The 27,010-nt window shown below is 43.8% G+C and overlaps 2 protein-coding genes across 5 annotated transcripts in view; both read right to left on the reverse strand.

Moving 5' to 3' along the window:
- Positions 1-3,673: 3,673 nt before the first annotated feature.
- Positions 3,674-15,706, reverse strand: ZC3HAV1L (zinc finger CCCH-type containing, antiviral 1 like). Of its 4 annotated transcripts, none has more exons than XR_009454710.1 (5): positions 15,201-15,706; positions 14,315-14,450; positions 11,010-11,268; positions 8,229-8,415; positions 3,674-3,773 (listed from the first exon to the last, which is right to left on the reverse strand). XR_009454710.1 is itself a non-coding variant. In XM_059711920.1 (5 exons), exons 1-5 carry the CDS (start codon positions 15,563-15,565, stop codon positions 3,715-3,717), a joined length of 945 nt encoding a protein of 314 aa, XP_059567903.1. In that variant the 5' UTR covers positions 15,566-15,706. The 4 variants fall into 4 exon arrangements, 2 of the variants coding, with proteins under 2 accessions (XP_059567903.1, XP_059567902.1); XM_059711920.1 differs by having other exon boundaries at positions 3,715-3,776; positions 8,293-8,415; XR_009454709.1 differs by lacking the exon at positions 3,674-3,773 and adding an exon at positions 3,986-4,704 and having other exon boundaries at positions 4,749-8,415.
- Positions 15,707-20,241: 4,535 nt separating this feature from the next.
- The window catches only part of LOC132242814 (zinc finger CCCH-type antiviral protein 1-like), a 60,127-nt gene continuing 53,358 nt past the window's right edge, over positions 20,242-27,010 (reverse strand). Inside the window, exon 13 of the mRNA XM_059711922.1 lies at positions 20,242-24,188. Coding sequence (XP_059567905.1) covers positions 23,926-24,188 — 263 coding nt within the window. The 3' untranslated portion in view covers positions 20,242-23,925. The remainder of the gene's footprint in view (positions 24,189-27,010) is intronic.

Genomic DNA, 27,010 nt, shown 5'->3' on the forward strand with positions numbered 1-27,010 from the left:
ATGCCTGGGTTGAGGGCTCAATCCCCAGTAGGGGGCTTTGCAGGAGGCAGCCAGTCAGTGATTCTCTCTCATCATTGATGTTTCTATCTCTCTCTCCTTCTTCCTTCCTCTCTGAAATCAATAAAAAGATATTAAAAAAAAAAAAAAGACTGACAGGAAAAACCACTGACAGGAGTTAACCAGTACTCACTAGTTTGAATAAAAGTCAAAAGCCAAAGGTCAGGAATGGAGCCCAGGATCCAGAATCAGAGTGTTGACACCAGGAGAGAGTAAACATGGATTTAGTTGCCAGGCAGTTGAGTTTATTCTGGCTAGTAGCTTTCTTCTCACTTGAAACTTCTTAAAATTGGGCATAGAGACATCTGGTTAACATAGAGACAAAAAATGGGAAGGAGCCTAGACTTGGGGTGGTAAGGACATGATACAATATACCAGCGACTTTCAACATTTTCCATCTCATGGCACACATACACTAATTACTAAAATTCTGCAGCACACCAAAAATATATATATATATTTTTTTTCCTTTGGCAGGTCTGACAATAGGTATAATTTTTATTCATTCACACCAGCTAACTATTGTTGTATTGGCTGCTGTCATTTTTTTATTTGATAATCTAAGAGAAAAGAGATCAGTGTCCCTAACTAGTCAGGTATGGTATGTTTTACACATTCTTGCGGCACACTGGTTGAATATTACTGCAATATACAAATGATGTATTATAGAATTGTGCACCTGAAACCTATATGATTTTATTAACCAATGCACCCCAATAAATCCAGTTAAATAATAATAATGAATAATAAAGCAGATCCAACTTAAAAGGGAGGACGCCTTCATTTATGAGTGTTCTATTGTATCCTTCTAATAAACATTCTTATTCTTTGTGCTGGTTAAAAATCTATAATAATAAAAGCATAATATGCTAATTAGATCAGACAGCCAGACAACCTTCCAGACAACATTCCAGATGACCTTCCAGACGAAGATTGGGCTGCGAGGGCTGATGCAAGCCGGGACTGCGAGGGCCGAGCCCCTTGCACGAATTTTGTGCATCAGGCCTCTAGTAAATATATAAATAAATATGTAATTGGGGGGAAAAATAGAGCCAAAAAATGAAGGAATTGACAGGTGAACAAAGTTGTGAGCAGATAGTTTTTAGCCTACTGGGAGTGAGAATCAGAGAATCCAGAGGGTGGGGAGGATAAAGAAGAGGAAGAAAGATGCTCGACCTCTCTATATAATGCATTATATATAGAGAGATGTCCATATATATTAGTTTATATATGTCATATAAAACATACTACATACATTTATATATGACATATATTTAGATAGACATTCCTAACTCCCAAAATAGATCATTTACATTGTGATTATTCAAATTACAGAAAAATTTATTCATGGTTCTACCAACAACGAACACCTCTAATGCACTTACATATTTGTTTATAGATCAATAGCAGCTTGATAGGGAAGCCACAGGGCAGAAAAAATAAAACTTAATATATTCAATACACACCCATCCTCCAAGATCAGGTAAAAATATAGAAATTTCCGAATGTGAGAAAATGGACTTTGGTTGTCTTCATCTCCAACTTATAGTTAGTTCTGATGTACATAGTTATGGGAGGTGAAGAGATGAGCTCTGACCTCTAAATGAGCCAAATACCCAGACGCTTATATGACAAATCCTGTTTTGTCTTCTCGTTGCAGAAGATTGGGCAGCAGATATAAGCCTTTCATATGTCAAAGATACAGATTTTATAGGGCAAATATAAATCTCTTCTCAGAGACAAAAAAAGGGAACAGTGCCTACAAGTTCACTGATGTCTTAATTTGGCCTCTTCCCAGTCACGCCCATGGGAGGCCCCTGGAGTATATAACCCACACTGGTTGGAATCCACCCCCTTGTAAGGGTTGACCTAACTTAGTACAGATCTTAGAGCTGAAATAGCAGTCCTGTCAGTCAACAGGTGGTGAGTACATTCTCAATGGGAAAAGTATACGGTCTTGTTATTCACCAACCCCCAAGTGGAATGAGTGGCAAGAGATGGACGGACCAACTGTCTTATCTGGAGAACTTGTAAGAGCAGAAGTACACCTCTGAAATTCAGCCAACATTTTCCTTCGTGCCATAGAACGATGGGCAGGGCCAGGCGGACCAGAATGCAAACAATCAGGGCCAAGGTGGTTCGGAAGTCCATGGAAGGGGACACCTTCCTCCATAAACTGAGTGGCAGTGGCTGGTGCACACGGAGGCTCAGGGCAGAGGGTGGATGAGAAAATTATCACACAGCTGGTGACTACAGCAGGGATTAGGGGAAGGGATGGTGCACAGGTCTGCGATGAAGTCCTTTTGCTGTAAACCTTTGACATTCAGTGGTTACAAGTGAGGGTGTCTCAAGATCTTGGCCTGCTATCTGCCAGCTGTCGCTGCCCTATTGTCTTAGAAGCAAAGTGAGGCCCAGAGGCATGGAGTGGCATCAACCATCAACCATATTATGGCTTTTTATAGGGCATGTCTGTTTCCGTGTGGATTGCCTGTGGCGATTTACAAGTAGCATCAATTGCCTCATTGGGTGAATCATAAGCAATATCTATTCCCACAAAATGAGCTTTTCCTTCCCCGATAAAGGCACAGGTGCTCACACACACACCTTCCCATACTTTGCTGATTCAATCAGGGATTATAAATGCTACACAATGAATCAACCTACCTCCTCAATCCAGCTTCACAAGAAGCCATTGCTGAAAAAAGGGGCAGCCTGAAGAGCACCTATGGTAGGGTGACCAGTTGTCCTGCTGTGCCTGGCATTGTTCAGGAAAACCCCTCAGTCCCAGGCACACAGGCACAGTTGGTTCACCCAGCCTGAACGATTTAGCCACTCTGCCCCACATCCAAGCCGTTCCTGAACCAGGTGCTCTGTGCTGGTCTGGGTCCCTCCAGTTGCTGGCCAGAACAAGAACTCTGCAGTAACTTGTTTTGCCTCCATTGTCAGCTTATTGTCAGTGTTTAGCACATCTCAGTTGAAGCCGTAAATGTATGCCAACATCAGAAATTCTTAGCATTCTTAAAGGGAACTGCCCCCCACCCCCATGGCAGCACAAGGAAGACCACTTGTCTGAGCTGCCTCCTGTGGGTGACTATATTATATAGTTAATGATATTTACTGCTGCCTTCTGAAGGCGCATTATCGCCTTTGCCCAGTGACATTAGGTTTGGCCATGTGACCTGCCTTACCTCTCCATGTAGGATTATATGTTCCAGTCCTGCTGTGCATAGGGTGGCCACATGACCAATGCAATGAGAACAGATAGACCCTGTAAGAGCCAGCCTGAGGTTTCTTCCTGCCGACACCAGCACTGGTCCAGATGGGGGCTACTCTGTCAAACTGGGTCCCAAAGTGAAAAGGACATGGAACGTAACTGAAACTAACCATGATGAGCACAAGTGAAAAGTAAATCTTTATTGCTGTGTCATGAGATATAATGGTTGTTTGCTAATGTGGCCTAACCTAACCTATCTTAATGATATATCTTTTTAAAATGTTTTTGTTGAGTTTTTAGAGAAAGAGGAAGAGAGAGAGACAGAAACATCTATGGGAAACATTGATTGGCTGCTTCCTGCTTGCCTCCTACTGAATGTGAGGTGATAAATGTGCTACCTAACCTCAGTGTAGTGATCATTTTGCAAGTATACATGCATCAAATCATAGCCTTGCACACCTTAAACTTCCACATGTTATGTGTCCGTTATTTCTCAAAAGAGCTGGGAAAAAATTAATGACATTACAAATCAGTTTACAAAAACTCAAAACAACCCTCAGAAAAAAATTATACTTTGAATATATATCAATAAAAACAAAAAAATTACTATATACACATATAAAATATAAATGAATTTTATTTATAAATGTAAAGATGTACACACTTAAAATAAAAGTTACTAATTGGGGGAAAATACATCAAAAGAATATAATGCCATAATCAAGTAGAGTTTACTCAGAATTTAAGGATGTTTTAATATAGTGAAAGCCATTAATATAATATTGGGTGACTTAAATGATAAAAATATATGATTATATTAAAAGATACCAATTCCTACTAAAAGTTTCTAACAAACAATAGCTGTTATTTCCTTTAAGTAGATAATATTTGTTTAAAACTAATAATTAACTTAATATTTAATGAAGAAATATCAAAAAATATCTTTTTATCACAATTTTATTTAACAGAAAATAGATACATAAGACAAATATTTTTGCAGCTATGATTTTAGAAAAAAACTAAATGCTGTTAGCACAAAGGCAATTCACTAAAAGACAAATATTTTCTTAAAGTGTTCATTTTAGACCTAGACAATTCAAATTGAAGCATTAAAAAGATCTTTACACCTTATGTAACACATTCCTTAGGGAGAAAAAGATTTTTTTGAAAATTAAAAATATATATGTGGGAAGAAAAAAGAACAATGAAGACCAATATAATGCTGATTCAATTGATTCAAATGCAGAGTTTAACTCGTTATATGGCAAAAATATCTAACTACCAAGTGTTAGAATTGCCAAGAAGAATAAATAATGTTTTTGCTCAAAGCTAGGGAATAAAAGCACAAGGCACTGCAATGTAAGGAAGTAAGTGCTATGCAAGAGAGCTGAGAACTCTCTTGGGGTCAGGAAAGGTTAACCCAGCATTTAACCCTTTGCGGTCGTTTGTCTACTCTCAGCCACCAAAGCTTTTTTACCGTTCCGGTCGTATGTCTGCTCTCAGCCACCACAGCAAGGAACCGTACGAATCTTAACTCTATTCATTCATGTATCAGTTCATAATTTCTCTGAAAGCTCTTAAGTGTCTAAGCGACCTTGTCACGAACCAAAACACTGCCCCCACACATCGGAGATATCGAAACTCAATATAAACAAATGCGGTCGTTCCACACTCGCCATGCAAAACACCGTGGCGAGTCAGTCGCCTTTTGAGAGTGAAGAAATCGACAAGCTTCAGAGCTACTTCGCAGAATTTCAAATAAAGCTTTACAAATTACGTTTAACTGTAATTAGACATTCTCGCTTGTTAAGATATTTCAAAATAATACTCCAAAATGGCAAAAAGAAAGTTACCGAAAGAAGTGTACTGCAAATCTGAAAGTAACGATGAAGAGTTTTATTTTGGCACCTTGAATACTGACTCTGACGTAGAAAGTGACAACGTTTGTAGTGATTCTACTAGTAGTGACGTAGTTCCAAAAAAGAATTAATAAATCTTGTTTATCCTTCACAATCTTGCATGTTATGTATCACTGCTCTTTCAATGGAAATTAATTTCGACCAGTACGACACCCATGTCCAAATTTAATACGACCGCAAAGGGTTAAAGAATCTAATTTTACCAGGTTTTCAGGCAGGTGAAGGGAAGGGTGACACCGAGAGGGAGGGAACTTACAAACGCAGAGGCACAGGATCAAACAGCCCCTTCCAAAACCACAAGTAGGTCAGTACACACAATATCAGCCTGCATTTTAAAAACTTAATATTTAAAGATCAGAAAATCTGGCTTTCTGGCTTCTTTTGTCAAAATGGACAATCTGACAAACTGGACCAAGTTCCCACATGAAAACGAGAGGCAGTGGCCCCTTTTCAACGGGACAATTTGCCACAGCACTTCCTCTTTACCCGCTTCCTCTTATCCAGCTCATTGCATCCATTAACTCACCTTTCTGGTCCCTGTAGCTGTCTGAGTTTATGACTCGTCCCTACGTGATGGGGACCAATAATGGGGACCAATAAAGGTAACGGCAGGAAAAAGCAGTATGATTAGGACTGGATTTCAAAAGATCAACCAGGCAGCAGAAGGGAAGGCAGAGGGAGAGAAGGGTGGTAAGGAGATCAATGAAATCCACAAAAGTCTATTACATTAACAATTAAAATGGGGCAACCACCATTGAAGGAGCGTAACCTAGCACCTCCCACAAGACACTCGCAAGACATAACTTGAAAACCGCTGAGTTCTGTAAGAGGTGACGAGGGTTTTAAACAAGGCAGTGTATAGGGAATGTGAAGAAAGGCACAGAGAAGGATAAAAATTTGAGAGATTTTTGAGGGGAAAATAATCTCCAACATTAGGTAACCAATTTGACACTGGGAACAAGGAGAGAGAAGAGTATTGGGGCACTTTGCAGTTTTGGGGGCTTAACTCATTAGATGGTAAAAACTCCAAAATTAAAAAGAAAAGGGGAAGGGGAAAGAACAGCTTGGAGAAAACGTAATCCTTCAATTTAGGATCTGTTGAATTTGTGGAGTCTAGAGATGTATAGCTTCATCTCATAAGGCCCAATAAATTGCCAAAGAAAACTTATCTCTGAGTCTAACTCTGCAACAGCTGATCGTCAGGTACAATTACATAAAGTATTTCTACAGAATGAATACCAAAGAACTAAAATTAAAATGAAATACTATAGAATTGAATAAAATATTGCAACAAAGATTACAAAGGGTCAATAACCTCATATATAAGCACATAATTAAAAGATATATGAAAGAAACACGATAATATAAAAGTGTACCAAGTCTCTTAATATAAAGGATAAGCATTTACATACTACACTGTTTCCATTAAGGACTGACGATGGCTTACAACAAAAATATATGTAGTACAGTGATATAATGTAAATAATGATAATAATAAAGACGTAAAAATATATTTTTAAAAATTAGCACCAGGAGAAATCAGATCTAGGAGGAAGAAACAAGATATGCAAGCTGTGAAGGCTTCAGAAACACCATTGTTGAAAACCAAACTGAAAAGTTTAACAAAAGTTGCATGACTTTTACTGTCCATTAGGAGAAAACACAGCAATTTCTCCCTTTACAAAAGACATTTTTTTGAATACCACCCCCAATGCAAAAGACAGAACTTCACAACAAAAATATTTCTAAATTAAATAAAGTTAGCCTTATGAAAAACTCACTACCTTGCCCCTATTTCTCAAATGTCATGCTATTGCAGGACAGTTAAGTATTTCTAAAAACACTCCACACAGACATGTGGGGCTATGACGACAGCAAACACAGGGAAGGGTTCCATAAAGTGCTTCTCTGTGGTACCCTTTGATGGAAACAAAGAACCAAACATCTAAGCATCACTGGATGAAGACATCTGGGTGGGGGAAGAGAGGAGAGGGAGGGGGAAGTGAACATGAAGTGGGCGAGGTATATAGATCTCTGATGGTCCATCCTGATCCATAAAAGAATGAATACAATTTTGAGGAATGGATGAACTACACATCCTTCAAACCATAGCAACTGGGCTTTGGACAAAGGTTCATAAGGGCAGAGCAGAAGTGAGGTAGGAATCTCTGGCGAGCACCCAAAAGTTATATTCTCTGTGTTGCCCGAGGATGCAACCACAAGAGGTGAATATTATATGAGCACAGTGTGGCTGACAGCCTTTCATAAAAATTAAGGAGCCTAACTACAGGCCATCCCACACTGGCACAAAAGAGGTAATTACAGGCCCCCGTAATTAAAGGGCATGTGCAAAATGCACAAAACAAAGACCTACAGGAAGCAGACACATAAAAATATCCACTTGCACATAAACCTAAAGAAATGCAAATCAAAAGACAGTATCATTTTGCAACTATAAGCTAAGCAAAAGACTAACTTTAAAAATTCAATATTGTGTGGATTTTAAGAAAAGAGTTATATTCCAAAATTTGTTAGAAAGAATCAAAATTTCCCAGGATAAGGGAAGCAGTTAAGAAAACTATGATATACGAATGTATCTGTGCACAAAAACGATGATGCGTGATAAATGTGAACAAATATGAGAAGATGCTTATGAAGGTGACGTACTCAAACTGTATATATGGGCATGCAGGCAAACACGTGGCCGGGTCACAGAGCAAGTCAGCGAAACCTGCCTGTGGTTGCATCCTCGGGCAACACGAGCTCTGCCAGCCGGCCCGGGAAAGCTCTCAGGAACTGCAGGCCGAAGCTGCCATCCCAGGCCTGGCCCAGCACGGACCCCATCTGCACTCAGGTTTACCCTCTCTTTGCCTGCTCAAGGTCCAACCTCATCTCCGACCTTATCCTCCAAATCTAACAACGTCTTGTTTCCTTCTTCTTTCATTCTCACGACACCCAGTGAGGTAGGTATTTTAAAGAAATAATTAAATGAATGAACAGCTGCAAATAAAGCTCAAACGGAAGCTTTGTTTCCAGACCTTCCAACTGGACGAGCTTCTTGAGCTGCTGCTTACTTCAGCGACGTCCTTCACGGTTTCCCTGCACATGGCTTCTTGGCCGACTGGGCAGGGGCAGAAGCCAGGGGACGGGCTTCTGCAGCCCCAGGAACCGGTCTTCCTTGCTTCTCAAGGCCCGGTGAGTGCTCAACAGAAGACGCTGAATTATCTAAAGAGATGAAGACGCTGAATTATCTAAAAAGAAGAGATGAGGTTTCCCAAGACACTCCTTTTACCATTTCTAAATTTCATGTTATATTGGGAGCATTAGTCCAGCGAATCAGATCTCAGAAAAACATTCTAGATTTGGAGAGTTTGTGTCTTCTGGATTTAAAATATATTAGCCCTAGCCAGTTTGGCTCAGTGGAAAGAGCACTGGCCTGCAGACGGAAGGGTCCCAGGTTCAATTCCCATGAAGGGCACATGCCCAGGTTGTGGGCTCAATCCTCTGTGTGGGGTGTGCAGGAGGCAGCCAATCAATGATTCTCTCTCATCACTGATGTTTCTTTTTTTTTTTTAAATATATTTTATTGATTTTTTTACAGAGAGGAAGGTAGAGAGATAGAGAGTTAGAAACATCGATGAGAGAGAAACATCGATCAGCTGCCTCCTGCACATCTCCCACTGGGGATGTGCCCGCAACCCAGGTACATGCCCTTGACCGGAATCGAACCTGGGGTCCTTCAGTCCACGGGCCGATGCTCTATCCACTGAGCCAAACCGGTTTCGGCTCATCACTGATGTTTCTATCTCTCTTTCTCCCTTCCTCTCTGAAATCAATAAAAGTATATTTAGCCCTGGCCAGTTTGGCTCTGTGGATAGAGCGTCGGCCTGCGGACTGAAGGGTCCCGGGTTCGATTCTGGTCAAAGGCATGTACTTTGGTTGTGGGCACATCCCTAGTGGGGGGTGTGCAGGAGGCAGCTGATCGATGTTTCTCTCTCATCGGTGTTTCTGATTCTCTATCCCTTCCTCTCTGTAAAAATCAATAAAATATATATATTTTTTAAAAAGTATATTTAGCCCTGACTGGTTTGGCTCAGTGGATAGAGCGTCGGCCTGCAGACTGAAGGGTCCCAGGTTTGATTCCAGTCAAGGGCATGTGCCTTGATTGCGGGCATATCCCCAGTAGGGGGTGTGCAGGAGGCAGCTGATGGGTGTTTCTCTCTCATCAATGTTTCTGACTCTCTATCCCTCTCCCTTCCTCTCTGTAAAATATCAATAAAATATTTTTTTAAAAGTATATTTAAATATATATATAATATTAAACACACACAGAGCAAGCAGAAAGAAACTATTTCATAGTTAGGGGAGAGCCACAAAACAATACATAATATAGAGTAGAAGGTCCCTAGATAGCCTCCGACACTGGTATATGCAAAGCCCTCCCCACCTTCTCACTACCTGCCTAGGAAGTCGGCCACTACCATCCCAACATAAGAAAAGTCCATAGTAAAAGCTTAGAGACTCTGATTTAATTATATGGTTTTCCCATCAACAATTCTCCTGAGTCTACCACCCACTGAAACTGATTTTCAGCTACAGGCAAATCTAACAGAATAAGTAACCTGAAAGCATTCCAATGAAAAGAACACCAATCATACTTTGTAGACCTTAAAAAGTGACAGACTAAGCTTTGAGATAGGATGATGGTTATGATGTTGTATAGAGCGACAGTTTAAGGTGCTAAACCAAAACATACTTTGACTACAACTGGACTAGTCTTCATATAGTAACAAAACTGAAGGGCTTGCGAGTAAATGGTAACAATTACTGTGCATTTGAATGAGTGATCTTTTGCAATTTTTATCTTTATTCTATGATCCAAATTTTTCAGTAATGTGCTTAAAATTTCCTAACAATTAAAAAAGAAAAAACTTTAATTCAATTTAATAAAAGAAAGCCATCCTTACATTATCCTTACCTTTCTAGTCACTGGCCCATCTCCCTCCTCTCTTTTCCTGACGAAGCTGTTAAGACTGGTCTATCGGCCCTGACTGGTTTGGCTCAGTGGATAGAGGGTCGGCCTGCGGACGGAGGGGTCCCAGGTTCGATTCTGGTCAAGGGCATGTACCTTGGTTGCGGACACATCTCCAGTAGGGAGTGTGCAGGAGGCAGCTGGATCGATGTTTCTCTCTCATCGATGTTTCTAACTCTCTATCCCTCTCCCTTCCTCTCTGTAAAAAATCAATAAAATATATTAAAAAAAAAAAAAAAAAAGACTGGCCCATCTCCCTCCTCTCTTTTCCTAACGAAGCTGTTAAGACTGGCCTATCTGCCTCCTGACCCCCAACTTACCAAGGAGCTACACTGTTCACACACTGGGCAGGTGCCATTAGCTGGCAGCCCTGGAAATAACTCCATCCCTTCCCTTCTTTGGTTACAATCACAGTTCTGTATCATAAAACACTGACTGTCCCAAACTTCCCCTAGGACAGAGCTCTAAACACTTGAAGTGCTTTCTCCCCAGACTCACCTTCAGATCAAAACGACATCAGTGAGGCCCGGCCGGCATGGCTCAGTGGTTGAGCATCAACCTAAGAACCAGGAGGTCACCGTTTCAATTCTCAATCAGGGCACATGCCCAGGTTGCAGGCTCGATTCCCAGTGTGGGGCATGCAGAAGGCAGCCGACCAAGGATTCTCTCATCATTGATGTTCCTATCTCTTTCCCTCTCCCTTCCTCTCTAAAATCAATAAAAATATGTGTGTGTTTTTAAAAAACTACCTCAGTGATGGAGTTTTGTCTACGTCTGACATTCTCACCTTTATTTTCAAGCATCTTGTGCAGCTTCTCGTGCCTGTAGGTAGAGATGATCTGGAAATTAACGACACTGGACACATTCAGTCCTTGGTCCTCCAGCAGCTTCAGGGATGCCGCGTTGATGAGTTGGTGGGACCGTTTGCATTTCTGAAGCCTGCACTCTCCCCTGACAAAGGACTTGCACACGTGAAACTTGTTGCATTTGTCCTTGAGGATGCAGTAGCCATACAGGGCTTCACCTTTGTTGTAGCACAGACAGACCTGGGAGAGAAATGAGGCAACACTGAAAACATTGGTTTGCACTGTATCTTTTAAGCCAATAAATGACAATTTCTCCAACTGACAACTTCCGGTCACCAATGGCTGTTAAAATCGTTGGGTGGGCCCTTGCCGGTTTGGCTCAGTGGATAGAGCTTGGGCCTGCAGACCGAAGGGTCCCAGGTTCCGTTTAAGTCAAGGGCACGTACCTCGCTTGCAGGCTTCTCCCCGCCCCGGACCCTGGTCACGGCATGTGTAGGAGGCAACCAATCGATGTGTTTCGCTCATGTCGATGTTTCTGTCTTTCCCTCTCTCTTCCACTCTCTCTGAAAATCAATGGAAAAAATACCCTCGGGTGAGGACTAACAAAAAAAAAAAATGCACTTTTTATAAAATCATTGGGTGGACGGCGGGTGGGTAGTTACAGTACTCCCTCCCAGATCCCAGATCTCCCCAGCTGTCACTAACACACAGCTGCCTCTCTCTGACTTTGACCTTCTGTGGACCTACCTTACTTTCCCAAAGTCTGTAGCCAATGAGTAATTCTAAGCAGGTACTAACAGCTGGCCCTTTGCCTCAATTCTTCAGGGTAATTGCAGCTCTATCCCCGCCATGAATCCTCAAAGCCTGACTTTGCCTTGCTGGTAGCTTGTCCTTCCCTGTAACCTGCTTCCCTCTTATTTTATCTTACCAAGTTTTTGCGAGGAGCCCTACTTCAGGAAATCACACACACCTAAATCCCTCTGTGTGGGGAAACCAACCTAGACAGGTAATGTGAACAGATCATTTGTCACCCAGACAAGGGCATTTGTTTAGGCAGCACTATAATAATTACATTAGGGCAACTGATGTAAACTGGGTCTGTCCCACGTGAACCAAGACCCGCCTGGTGGGGACCTTCATAAGGATGGGTCAGGTTGTCACCCCTAAAATCGCTCTTGCCCTAACCGGTTTGGCTCAGTGGATAGAGCGTCAGCCTGTGGACTAAAAGGTCCCAGGTTCGATTCCGGTCAAGGGCATGTACTTGGGTTGCGGGCACATCACCAGTAGGAGATGTGCCGGAGGCAGCTGATCGATGTTTCTCTCATCATCAATGTTTCTAACTCTCTATCTCTCTCCCTTCCTCTCTGTAAAAAAGAAAAAAAGAAGAAAAAAAAGAAACACTGTTAAAATAAATAAATAAATAAAATAAAATCGCTCTTAAGCTCACACACAAAAAAGACGATCAGGCATTGTGTCCCTCCTGGCAACGTAGTTGGAATGTACCTAACTCATGACATACCAAACCTGACTTCAACACCTGAAGAAACGAGAAAGGAGATGGGCGCCAGGAAGAAACCTCCTGGCTCCTACGGCTGACTCCAGTGCTGCCTGAGGGTACACGCTGCTGCCTTGCGGGCGCCTCTGCCATCTGAACCGAAGGCTCCAGCTTTGGGGGCTTCTTCCCTTCCAGACCCTGCCATCTCTCAAGTTAAAATGGGACCACAATCATGAACTACCCTCTCCTCCCCAACACCCTCCCTTCCTCTCACCCCTCTTCTGGCAACTCGGGAGTGTCTGTAATAGAATCACTGGGCCAGATTAGAAAACTCAACTTTTAATGGGTGGTTTATTATAAAATTTTATTTTGAGGGTTCCAACTATTTTTTTTTAAATATATTTTATTGACTTTTTTACAGAGAGGAAGGGAGAGGGATAGAGAGTTAGAAACATCGATGAGAGAGAAACATCGATCAGGTGCCTCCTGCACACCCCCCACTGGGGATGTGCCCGCAACCAAGGTACATGCCCTTGACCGGAATCGAACCTGGGACCCTTGAGTCCGCAGGCCGACGCTCTATCCGCTGAGCCAAACCGGTTAGGGCCCAACTATTTTTTTAATATATATATATATATTAATGCTCACCCGAGGATATTTTTTCATTGATCTTTAGAGAGAGAGAGTGAAAGGGTGGGAGAAGGGGGAGAGGGAGGGAGAGGGAGAGGGAGAGGGAGAGGGAATAGGGAGAGGGAGAGGGAGAGGGAGAGGGAGAGGGAGAGGGAGAGGGAGAGGGAGAGAGAGGCACATCAATGTGACAGACCATCCAATGGTTGCCTCCCCCACAAGCCCAACCAGGACTAGGGCTCGAATTTGCAACTGAGGCACATGCCCTTGACTGGAAATTGAACCCAAGACCCTTCGGTCCATGGAATGACACTGTAATCACTGAATAAACCAACCGGGGCTTTTAATTTATATACTGATTTGAGAGAGAGAAACATTGACCTGCTGTTCCATCCATTTATGCATTCATTGGTTGACTCTTGTATGTGCCCTGATAGGGGATCGAACCCATAAACTTGGTGCATTGGGACAATGCTCCAATCAACTGAGCTAATCGGCCAGAGCTAGGAATCCAACTATTTTATTTTTAAAAAGTATTTGTCTCTAGCTAAACGGTTACAAACATACTAACTTCACCATTATAGCAGTTATAATGGGTACTCTTTAAGTATAAAACTGAGTTATGTTCCTTTGAAGCAATTAAAATTTATATCTAAGACCGCCAAAAAAGTAAATGGGGGTAAATACTTGTAACAAATATGACCAGAAAATGAATTCATATAATTAAAAACATTGTATAAATTAACAGGAAAAGAAAAATGCCTCCATAAAAAAAAAAAAATAGGCAAAAGCATAAACAGGCAATTCACACAACACCGGCTTCATAGACAGACCTACATTCAAATCTGCCATTTATCATGTGACCTAAGGCACGTTAATCTATCTGAGACTCAGTTTCCTCACCTGTAAAATGGGGGCAAGTTATTAAGGAACTAAAGTATATAAACTGCTTAGCATCTAGTAAACACTCAAAAAACCGGTAGCCTTTGTAATTATTTCTATACCACAGGGGTCCATCCCTCCCTGAGTATCAAAGTCCAGTAAAATCAGAGACTCCAGAAAGGTCGCCACCCCACCCCCCACCCCGGTACACCTCAGGCTGCCATGCTCCCCCCTGACTTTTTCCTCTGGGCAGACAATGAGGGTGACTCCTTGGTGACTCACCTCTGGTAAAAGGCAGGGGTCGTTCTGTAAAAGCAGAATCCGAAGCTGGGCCTCATTGAGGCCAAAAAGCCCATGGTTTTTCAGGACTTGGATGTTGACAGGTGTGTGGATATCATGGGAAAGGGTACAGGTAGACCTAGAACACAAGGCTCTGGATCAGAGGCCTAGGTGAGGAGGCCCTAGGGTCACTTTCAACTTGGACGTGAAGTTAATAAACAGGAACACCAGGTACTGCAGCCTAACAGGCTCTGGTAATAAGCAAGCTGGGTTGATGCAACTCCCCTCCCGGGGTCATCCTCACTTTCAATGAGGATATTTAAAGCCAAGGGTGTCCCCCACCCCCAGTCACCTGCCCTGACAGAGGGTGCCCACCTGTTCTGCAGGTGAGTGCACTAGTCTTCTCCACCCCAAACAGCTGCCCATCCCCACAAGCCACCAACGTGCCACCAACGTTAAAAAGAAAGCCTGCCCCCACCCCACTTTGGGGAGCTTGAGTAAACCAAGGCAGGGTCAGGCGACCTCTCCCAAATCATCCATCCACCCCTCCGTTTCCTGGGGCTCGGACTAGATTGGTCTTTCTAAACCCAGAGAGGAGAGACCAGCTGCCGTAAAACTTTGCGTCTGGGTGGGGAGAGGCAACCTCTGCATAAAGGGTCCAAGGCTCTGACGGGATTCGCAAACGCTCCCCCAACAGGAGCTCGGGCGTAAACCCCAAAGTCCCAATCCTGACTCACCCGGGCACACGTCCCCCTTTCTCATCTCTTTTGGGTCCCGCTTCCAGCCCGAAGGGCCAGGCCCGCGCGCGGGGGTCGCGCCGCCGCCTGCGTCCGGGAGGCCGCCCGCACCCCCGGCCCCGGTCCCCGCGCCCCGGCCCCCGCGCGCTCACCAGCAGTCGCGGTTCGGGCACTTGCCCTGCATGTGGCGGCGGCAGAAGTGCAGCTGGTCGCAGGCCTGGCACTCGCCGCGCTGGTAGCGGGCGCAGAGGCGCGCGGAGGACACGGCCACCACCCTGCAGGCCGAGGGGCCGCCGCCGCCGCCCGCGCCCGCCGCCACCTCGGCCTCGGCGTCCCAGGGGCCCTCCTGCACCGCCACCTCCTGCAGCAGGAAGCGGTCGGGCCCGGCCTGGCGCAGCACGTCGCCGAGCCGGGCCTCCGAGAGCTCCACGTGGGCGCGCAGGTCCTGCAGGAACATGCGGCCCCCGTGGGCGCACAGCACCTTGGTGAGGAAGGAGCACACGGTGGGCTCCGCCATGGCCGCCCCGGCTCCCTGCGCGGCCCAGCGCGGAAATCCGAGGCGGCCAGGCTCCTCCCAGTCACGTCCGCGATTTCAAACCAGCATCCCGAGACCGTCTGGGGAGGGCGGGGGGCGGCGGCCGTGGGCCCGCGGGCCCCCCTGGAGGCGGACCAGGCAGGGACAGCACCTTACTGAGCGCCTGCTCTGTGCCAGGCACGGGTCAGGGTGAGTCCCTGCCTGCAGGGGGGCGGGGGGGATCTTGCAAACAAATGAGAGAATTTGAGGGACTGGTAAGGGCTGCAAAGATGAAATAGGTAATGTGAGTTCAAAAAAAATTTTGACTTCCACTGCTGAAGTGTTTAAAAGACAGGGTTTATTAGCAAAATAAATAAATAGATAAATTGATAAGTAAATAAAATAAGGCCATTCTCTGGGCATGGCGTCTAAACTACCAGCAGCATGTCCGTCCTACTGGAGTTTTGCAAATGCTTGTTTGCTTTGTTTTAATTCATTTTTTTTTTTATTTTTTGAGAGGAAGGGGTAGAGAGAGAGAAATCTAGATTTGTTGTTCCGCTCATTTATGCATTCGTTGGTTGATTCTTTTTTTATTTTATATACTTTTATTGATTTCAGAGAAGAGGAAGGGAGAGGGAGAGACAGAAATATCAATGATAAGAGAATCATGGGTAGGCTGCCTCCTGCAACCCCTTCTGGGGATGGAACTTGCAACGCAGGCTTGTGCACTGACCGGAATCCGTCCGCAACCTCCTGGTTCAAGTCCCGGCTCAACCACCCTGCTACAAGGGCTGGGCTCCTTGGTTGATTCTTGCATGTGCCCTTACCAAGGATCCAACCTGCAACCTTGGCGTATGGGGCGGATGCTCTGACCAAATGAGCAACCCGGCCAGGGCTTGCAAGCCCTTTTATACATGAAGTAGGCCGCGGGGAGAGGGGGGGAGAAAGGTGAAAGGAGAAAGGATTTACATTAGCCCTAGACAGAGGGATGGGAGAAGGCCCTAGGCCTTAGTGTCACTTGTCCTTCAACAGGCTAATTGCAGGGAAGAAGTGTCTACTCCTGGGGAAGGACTGGTAGGCCCCACATCCAGCTGCGACCGTGGCCAGAAGCAACCCAAGGAAATCTGCGAAGAAAAGGCATTCAAGCAGAAGCAAAAAGGCGAGCAGAAGAAACTTGAGGAACTAAACGCCAAGGCAGTGAAGGGCCCCCTGGCAGCAGGTGGAATTAAGAAATCTGGCAACAAGTGAGCTGTTCCTTGTGCCTGGGGCAATGGTGATCCTTCATTCCATTCCTGTTTTAACATCTGGATTCTGTAACATCTGTCATAACATCTCTTGCCACCTATAGCCAGAATAAAGTGTTGTCTTGGAGCCTGTTGTACACCGAATAAGCTTTTGTGATTGTTTAAGTGTCTGTTCCTGTGGATTACCTGTGGGCAGCAGATTGGAAGTTCATGTGCAAATAAGCAGAGTCTCCCAGGTTCTGCGGCATCTGTCTCTTCGGGATAATCGGAGAAATAGACAACTAGAAATTAATCCTAAATTCCAACAGGTATACAGGAATGTGAGCAGTCTTTTGTCAGAGCTGGTCCACAGTTGTTAACGGCTAATTTCCGTCTCTCATGTTCTATCATGTGGTAGAAGGTGCGGGTTGCCTTAGGTAGTCACGAAGTGAGGAGGTGGCCACCAGCCAGCCACAAGTGGCTGTAGAGCACTTGAAATGTGACCCGTCTAAATTGAGATGTGATGTGTGAGACACACACACTGGAATTCAAAGGTTTAGAATGAAAAGAATGCAGAATATCTCATTGATAACTTTATGTTAATCGTGTTACATTGACATTTAAATAAAATGTTGTAATTTCATCTGCTTTTTAAAAATGTTTTTATTTATCTTTAAAGAAAGGGGAAGTGAGAGGGAAACATCATGAGAGAGAAACATCATTGATAGGCTGCCTCCTGCACACCCCCCACTGGGGATCAAGCCCATAGCCCAGGCATGTGCCCTGACCAGGAATCAAACCAGTGACCACTTGGGTCGTGGGTCGATGCTCAACCACTGAGTCGCACTGGCTGGGCTCATCTGCTTCTTTACTTCTCTGATGTAGCTATGAGAAAATTGTAAATTACCCACGTGGCTCACTTGATAGTTGTGTGGACAGCACGGGTCTAGACCTGTACATTTACTAAGCAACCATCCTTTTTGCCAACACCGTGCTCATTTAATGAACATTTATTGAGCCAACGGCTAATGCAGTGACCTAGTACAAAGATGAATAAGACATAACCTGGGAATTCAACTAGCCTCATTGCTATTTTACAGGGTGGTTCTGAGGATCGAATGAGTTAATGTCATGTGAAGAAACTAGAGGAAGGCAAGTGGCCAGATGTCAGAAGACCTTCTCTCCATGCTATGAAGTTTAGACTTATATACTGACTAGAGGCCCCGTGCATGAAATTCGTGCAGGGTGGGGGGGGGGGGGGCGCGGGAAAGGTATGTCCCTCAGCCCAGCCTGCACCCTCTCCAATCTGGGACCCCTCAAGGGATGTCCAACTGCCCGGTGTGGGATCAGGTCTAAATGGGCAGTCAGACATCCCTCTCACAATTCAGGACTGCTGGCTCCCAACCACTCGCCTGCCTGCCTGATTGCCACTAACCACTCCCCTGCCAGCCTGATCAACACCTAACTGCTCCCCTGCTGGCCCGATTGCCCCCAATTGCCCTCCCCTGCTGGCCTGGTCCCCCCCAGCTGCCCTTCCCCTGCTGGCCTGGTCCCCCCCAATGGCCTTCCCCTTGCTGGCCTGGTCCCTCCCAACTGCCCTCCCCTACAGGCCTGGTCCCCCCCCAACTGCCTTCCCCTACTGGCCTGGTCCCCCCCAACTGCCTTCCCCCTGCTGCCTGGTCCCCACCAACTGCCCTCCCCTACTGGCCTGGTCCCCCCCAACTGCCTTCCCCCTGCTGGACTGGTCCTCTCTTGCTTCCCTCCCATGCAGGCCTGGTTGCCCCCAACTGCCCTCCCCCTGCTGGCCTGTTCCCCCCCAGCTGCCCTTCCCCTGCTGGCCTGGTCCCCCCCCAATGGCCTTCCCCCTGCTGGCCTGGTCCCTCCCAACGGCCTTCCCCCTGCTGGCCTGGTCCTCTCTTGCTGCCCTCCCCCTGCTGGCCTGGTCCTCTCTTGCTGCCCTCCCCCTGTGGGCCTGATCTTCCCCAACTGCCCTCTCCTGCTGGCCATCTTGTTGGAGTGATGGTCAATTTGCATATTACTTTTATTAGATAGGAAGACTTTGGGAAGCCACTTCAGGAATTCATTAGTGGGGGAGAGGGAGGTGAAATGATCCCTTGCCTAGAATGCTTCCCCCCTCATCTAGAGATCTCCTTTTTGTCATTCAACTCTGAGCTTGGAAGGCCTAGTCTTCTCTTCAACAAGACCTTTCCTGACCTCCCAATCTAAAGTAGCTCCCCAGCCCAACCGGCGTGGCTCATTGGTGAGTGTCAACCTATGAACCAGGTCATAGTTCAATTCCCGGGCACATGCCTGGGTTGCAGGCTCAATCCTCAGTGTGGGGCATGCAGGAGGCAGCCAATCAATGTTTCTCTCTCAAAGTTGATGTTTCTCTCTCTCTCTCCCCTGCTTCCTTCACATGAAAGCTACCACTGATTTTTCATCTTGCTTATTTATGCATTTGTAGGATTCAAGTGTGAGAAAGCAGGAATTTCATTTGCTGTATCCCTAAACTTAAAACAGTGCCTGGCCATGCTGTAGGATATGTGTTTTAGAAATATCCCTGGCGGCAGTTAAGAATGGGTTTCTAGAAAAGCAAGACAAGGAATAATGGAAAAGAAACACGACTTAAGTGATTATAATCTCAATTTTTATATTTAGTTTGCAATGGACAATCCAAGATCCATTCTCAGTAGGCTGCTGTATATTCAGATTAAGAGTTGAAGGAAGATGAAGGGGAATATAGGTGAGTGACATCAAAGTACTAGGCGTCAGAAGCTGTGAAAGTTGGTAAGATCACTTAGCAAAAACAAAGAGTGAGAAGCACAGGAGGGAGGTTAAACCTGGGGAATAGCAACGTTAAACATGTCTGAAAACTTGAGACATGCCCGAGAAAATAGACAAAGAGGACAAATGACTAATTGGAAAAACTCAAACATCTGCTCATGCTTGGTTTGGTGGCATTTCCGTGCTCCAGGCAAGCAACAGGTTGCTATTTATCTTGAGGTCCAAATCAAATGGCAATTCTGCCTTCACTTTCATCAAATCTATGCTGCCACACAGGGATTTTCCGCTCTCTCCATCCAAGCTTTGTGATGAAAGAATGAGAAGGGCTTTCAAAGGAAAATTCTGAAGGCCATTTACACTTTTAACTTTTGTGCCTCAGTCTCGCCCTGGTCCTACCCCTGACCACAGGAAAAAAGATATCATAGCAGCTTCCAGCCTCTCTCTCTCTCTCTCTGCTCCTCAACAAAAGATGTGCCCACAGGCTGCGGACTTCTCTGCCACCACCACCCTGCCTTTCCCAGCCATGTGCTGAAGGCTCCTTCGTCACTGAGTCCTGGAATGATAAAGCTGGAAGGGGCAAAACACATTCTCTATCCCTCATTGAATCATGTGTGTCTGCAGTTGGCTGTCTTGTGGAGATACCTAGAAATAAAGCAAATGAAGGCAGCAGAGAAAAATTTGCATTTACTTTTTATTAGTCTCTAACTGAGCTTGAAGAAGAAGATACAATCAACGACTGAAATACAAATACTTGAGCTAACGCCCACACAATTTATTTTATCAAGGTCTGAAGCAGTCAGCTAGTTATGGGGTCCAGCACAGTGAGCAAGGCAAGTTGGCTCGGCCCTCAAGGAGCTTACATTCTAATGCAGAAAGCAGACAACCTCGAGTTGGATAGACGCTAAAAATTAACAAAGCAAGGCACAAATTATTTTAAAAACCGGATTTGGGAGGCAAGCATCCAATCTAACCTATAGGACTCCTTATGAAGGTAAACACGCTAATGTCAAGATGCTAGATGTTAACTGAGTCTGTGGTTCTCACCAGTGATAGTTTAGAAATTGATGGGGCTGAAACCGGCTTGGCTCAGTGGACAGAGCGTCGGCCTGCGGACTGAAAGGTCCCAGGTTCGATTCCGGTCAAGGGCGTGTACCTTGGTTGTGGGCACATCCTGTGGGAGATGTGCAGGAGGCAGCTGATCGATGTTTCTAATTCTCTCTCTCTCCCTTCCTCTCTGTAAAAAATCAATAAAATATATTTTTAAAAAAAGAAAAAAGAAATTGATGGGTTTTGGTTTCATAACAACTGGGAATTATTATTTGCCCTCAGTGGATGCAGCCAGGGATAACAGATGTCCTGCAGTATATGGGTTAGCCCCACAAAACGAAGAATTATTCAGTATCTATACGACTTTCTAATGTCCGCTGGACATTTATGTAGGACCTACAGGTTGCCTGAGAGAATATATATGTTTTCCTCTTAGACAATCTGTAATTTGCCTTGTCTTATTATCCTTATTTACAGTAAGGTAATTTCGCTCTTTCCCTTACCATACACAGATAAGGTACATGGTCTATTATCACTTACCCTAATACTGGTCTTCATTCTAGTGTGTAGTGTCTAGTGTCTTATCTTTCATTTTCCTGTACTTCTTTATAGGACGTAGCCTCTGATTGACTCCTAAATCCAAAGGTATTCACTCAAAGCAGGAATAAATATCTATTTCATGATGTCGTATACCGTAGTCATGCCGGAGCATTTACATGTTGAAATTCAGAAAGGAAGGAAGAGTGATATAGAAACATCAATGATGAGAGAGAATCATTGATCAGCTGCCTCCTGCATGCCCCCTAATGGGGATCGAGCCCGTTAGGGGGCATGCAGGAGGCAGCCGATCAATGATTGATGTTTCTATCTCTCTCTCCTTCTCCCTTCCTCTCTGAAATCAATAAAGAAACATATTTTTTTTAAAAATATCCACATCAATTAAGGTGTCCTTATTATCAGCATATGCAAGTTATTATGTCACTAGTTTTTATTCTAATGTCCACTTGTATCCCTGCTGTTTCATTTTCCCATACTTCTTTGTACAAAATAGCTTCTAATCTCCTACCTGCTTATTCATTCTAAATAGATGTAAACATCTGAGTACTTAATTAGGTCTTCTAGTATAGTCGTATCCCAGTTACGTACTTTTAACTTCCCTTTTATATTAATAGTACTTAATTTTAAATGTATTTCTAAAATTGTATCTAGGCAGATAGAGTACATTACCACTAAATTGCATTTTGAGGATAATAATGTGGACGTTACAAAGTATCTGCCATTTAAAAAGGAGGCAGCGATGCTAATTGAAGACCAATGAGCTATGTGGAAAATCCCAAAGGACTGGAGGAAAGCCAGAGCGGCTTGTGTGGGAGAAAATACATGATGGAGGGTAGGGGAGGGAGAGATCATGTGGGGCCATGATAATGATCTTGAACTTTACTCTAAAGGCATGACCAGATTTGTGTTTTGAAAGATGATGCTTAGTAAGTAAAAAATTTAAAAATATGGCCATTCTTGCTGCCAAATAAAGAACAATGTAGAAGGAGACCAAGGTATTCAAGGGGAAAACAGAACTTAAGAACAGCTTAGATGCTCAGGGGAAGGTAGGGGGAGGGGGTCCAGGGCAACTTGTGGATTGCTGTTTGAGCAGATGGGTGGATGGTGATACCACGTACTTACATACAGAACCCTGGGGAGGAACTGGTTCATCTGAGGGAGGCAGAGCCAGAACCCGTTTTGTACCTGGTGAAGCAGAGATGCCTGTGAAATATCCCACTAGAGATGTCTAAGGGGCGGTCCGAGAGAGTTGTATAAGTTGGATCTCTGCAACACTGAAGGTCAAGATCAGGAAATGAAAACTCCGGAACGGAAACTACCATGAAAAAGGAAGACGTAAACAACAGTATTTGTGGCAAGCCTCCCAGAAAACAGCTTTACGCTAAAAAGTCCTCTCAACATTTGTTACTGGTGGATCCTTTAAGCCAAAGAATTGTAGCAGGCTGTGTGCACTGATTAAAAATCTGACATCTAAAACCTCAAATGCTAATTAGTTTTTATAACATGTCTGTTGGAAGGAACTATAAGGAATATTTGGAGATTGAGGTGGAATGTTTGAAAAGGAAAATTGAAAGGAAAAACCTGACTCATAATAAGGAACTTGGTCCAGGCAGCTTAATTGCTCTAAAAACTGACTGCACAACAATTCCATACATTTCGTTACGTTAGGGAAAAAAAAAGCCTCTTGCAGGCGCAAAGCCTGTCTGAGGCATTATCCTACTAGTTCTGATTCTGTGCTCACCAGGAAACAAATCTTGTCTCCTTAGGGTACCCATCCTGCAACAGGAGGGCCCTGCTCCTAATTCCTCGGTGAGCCTCATCTGCCACAGCGAACGACTATAGGAGCCCTCCAGTTTGTCAGGCATGCCTGTGTGACTCGGGTGACTGCGCCTCAGTGCTCCCAAAATACACACACCTCATGAAAGCCCAACCTGAGAAAAGCCTTCTCTGGAATCATATTGATCAGAACATACGTGTCTACTTTGACATAATGATATTAAGAGCTCAAACGGGCCCTTAACTCGAGTTGGTACTTCTCTCTGAGCCACACTGGGCAACTCTTTTTTATGAATTCCAGAGTCAACCTGGATGGGGCCCCCTAAATAAACGTAGAGATAACGAAATGTATGCCCCACATCAGTTTCACTGCAATGGTACGGTATGCAGGCTGTGTCTGTAATGGCATTTAAATTACCTTCACCCCCCCACCCCCCGCATATTCCTAAGCATTCCCCTCCCCCAACTTTTCACAATCATTATCCAAGGCTGTACTGTCTTATGTGCTTATTTCAATAGGCATTTTTAGATTTCTCTCAAAGTTCCCAAATTAAGTTTTTTTCAATTTAACCAAAACAAAACCGTGCCATACAGTAAACTGTAAGAGGATCTGGGAGAGACAGTAGTTGTTGCAATCACAGTATTAGAAATCGTTCTTTACAGTTACGTCTTTACAGTTACAGGTACAGTTAAGGCAGTGGTTCCCAAAGTTTACCACACACACCGCTGCCTGGCCCTCGCCCGCAGAAACAGTGATTTAGTTGGAAGGGGATGCATTCTGAACACTGGGATTTTTGTTTGTCTGTTTGTTTCCAGATGATTCACATGTGCAACAAAGTTTGGGAACCACTGACCTAAGGCATTTGATAAGTAATTGAGAAAATGTAAAAAAGTTGAACAGTTATCGGCGGCGATCGGGTTTTCTAAGTGGATGGAATGGCTATGGCGTCCTTTGTGATGGTGTCCGCATCATTTCTAACTAACCACGCAGGCCTTATCTGCTTCGGTATATTCAATCACATATTCTGGGTAAATCTGATTTTTCTGAAAGATGACAAAAATGGAAGGATTCAACCTTGAATCCACACAGCTGTCATATGGTGGAGGAGGGCTTGTGTAACTCCTCTTTCCTTCAATAACATTTCCGACCAGGACTCGGGCAAAAAACATGACGATGTTTTTGGGATCAGACTGGAAGTTTTTATGGGCAGTAATGGCATCTTTTGTAAAGTAATTTCCTAGAAATAATAAGAAAAAAAGGTTAAGAATTATTATAAAAGGAAGTATGTAGTTTATAAGATTATTTACACACAATTAGATGACAGGCATTGGCTAAGCCTGCCATTTTCAACCGGTATGCCGCAAGAATTTTTAAAACATTCAATACCTGACTATTTAGTCAGGGGTACTGACCTTTTCCCCCTTAGATTGTTAAATAAAAAAACAACAGCAGCCAACACAACCATAGCTGTCTGGTGTGGATGAATCAAAATTATACCTTTTGTGTGTGTGTGTGTGTGTGTGTGTGTGCCAAAGAATTTTAGCAATTAGTTTGTGTGTGCCACGACACGAAAAAGTTTGAAAAAAGTCACTGGACTAAGTATATATCAACAATACCTTACTGATACTTACAAGCTTTCCTTTGTATTTACTTTTATTTTTAAAATACATTTTATTGATTTTTTTACAGAGAGGAAGGGAGAGGGATAGAGTTAGAAACATCCATCAGCTGCCTCCTGCGCACTCCCTACTGGGGTTGTGCCCACAACCAAGGTACATGCCCTTGATCGGAATCGAACCTGGGACCGTAGAGTCTGAGCCAAACCAGTTAGGGCTTTCCTTTGTATTTAAAGAGTGTTTATTATACAAGTAAACTTGAATACAGTGCATAATCCTACTGGAATAACAGAAACATTTGCTAGTGTGCAGGGCTCACTGTGATGGTGAGAGCCACTGGGTGCAATGACCAAGTGGAGATATCACAATGATGCAATTCATGCAATTCATGCAGGGTGAGTTGAATTATAACTGATGAACTAAAGATATTCCAGCAAAGGCCATTTAATATTGTAAGGGAAACAGGTCATTTACTACTGATGGTAAGGTGAAAAATGTGACAGGAAGAGGTATAGAATGAGCAAGCCATTAACCCTGGCAGAGCTTTTCAAAAAGACAGTTGATTCCTCATCCTCAACTCTAAAACACCCTCTGATAATCACTGAGGTTTCCATACTCAGCAGATCAACAAGTTCCTAACAAATAAAATACTCCTATTTTTATTTTTATCATTGCCACATGCTTTTCTGCCCTTTTATATTATTTATTTTTTAAAATATTTTTATTGATTTCATAGAGGAAGGGAAGAGAGAGATGGAAACATCAATGATGAGAGACAATCATTGATCAGCTGCCTCCTGCACACCCCCCCACTGGGGATCAATCCTGCAACCCAGGCATGTACCCTTGACTGGCATTGAACCCAGGACCCTTCAGTCTGCAGGCCGATGCTCTATCCACTGAGCCAAACCAGCTAGGGCCTTTTCTGCCTGTTTAAATGAAATGAGTATATATTGAAAAGTCTGATTTCTATGCAAAAAGTAATAGGTAAAATGAATTTGTAGTATTTATAGTAATAAATGTTAAATACTTTTTTGCAAATGTTTATGATTTTTTGCTGTTTTTTTAAATAATTTAGATGTTTGAATTCATGAAATATTGCTTATCGTGAATAGGTATGCTACTGGGTATTCTGGGTAAATGATGTTCAACAATATTTAGAGTTAAAAATGACAGTCCGGCCCAGCCAGTGTGGTTCAGTGGTTGAGCATCAACCTATGGACCAGGAGGTCATGATTCCATTCCCAGTCAGGGCACATACTTGGGTTGCAGGCTCAATCCCCAGTGCAGGAGGCAGCCAATCAATGATTCTCATCATTGATGTTTCTATCTATCTTCCTCTCCCTCTCCCTTCTCTGAAGTCAATAAAAAGTATTGCCCTGGCCAGTTTTGCTCAGTGGGTAGAGCGTAGGCCTGTGGACTGAAGGGTCCCAGTTCGATTCCGGCCAGGGGCACATGCCCGGGTTGCAAGCTCGGTCCCCAGTGTGGGGCGTGCAGGAGGCAGCCAATCAGTGATTCTCTCTCATCATTGATGTTTCTATCTCTCTCTCCCTCTCCCTCTCTGAAATCAATAAAAATATATATATATATATATATATATATATTTTTTTTAAATGATAGTCTGATTATACTGAACTACCATTTCCACTCCCACTCTCCTTCCCAAACAGTTAACAGCTTGGTGGGAATTCTCTTACACACCTGTTCCTAGGCATATACATACAGATATGCACATTTAAGCTAATATGGTTTTATTTTTATTTTTTCATAAATACAATCATGACTTGTAAAGACCTTTTTTTGCTGCTTTAGTCCTAGAAATCTTAGACTATCTATAGCCTCCCATGCCTTTGCCACCATGTCTCATCTTCATAAACACTCTTCTCAAATCTTTTTTTTTTTTTTAAATATATTTTATTGATTTTTCACAGAGAGGAAGGGAGAGAGATAGAGAGCTAGAAACATCGATGGGAGAGAAACATCGATCAGCCACCTTCTGCACATCTCCCACTGGGGATGTGCCCGCAACCCAGGTACATGCCCTTGACCAGAATTGAACCTGGGACCCCCTAGTCCGCAGGCCGATGCTCTATCCACTGAGCCAAACCGGCTTCGGCTCTTCTCAAATTTTTTTTTTTTTTTGCCCTAGCTGGATGTGATTTGTTCCACAAGTCACACTTAGACTTTCCAATATGCTGACTTTCTAAAATCTACTTTATTCAGGTTTTAACATTCAACTGGTATAACTGATGTAATGAGATAGTACTGTCAAAGACACTGTGCTGTGTTTTTCACTTCTTACGTTTTTTTTTGCACTTTTTTGATACATAACCATTTTTTATTTATCCGGACACATTCTTTGCCTCAGAGAGAATTAGAATCTTTGGAAGGAATATATAAGGAAAAAGAGAGAATCATAGTCAGCTTCTGGTGATCAGGATGG

The sequence above is a fragment of the Myotis daubentonii genome, chromosome 10 (genome assembly GCF_963259705.1).
Source record: "Myotis daubentonii chromosome 10, mMyoDau2.1, whole genome shotgun sequence".
NCBI classification, from domain to species: domain Eukaryota; kingdom Metazoa; phylum Chordata; class Mammalia; order Chiroptera; family Vespertilionidae; genus Myotis; species Myotis daubentonii.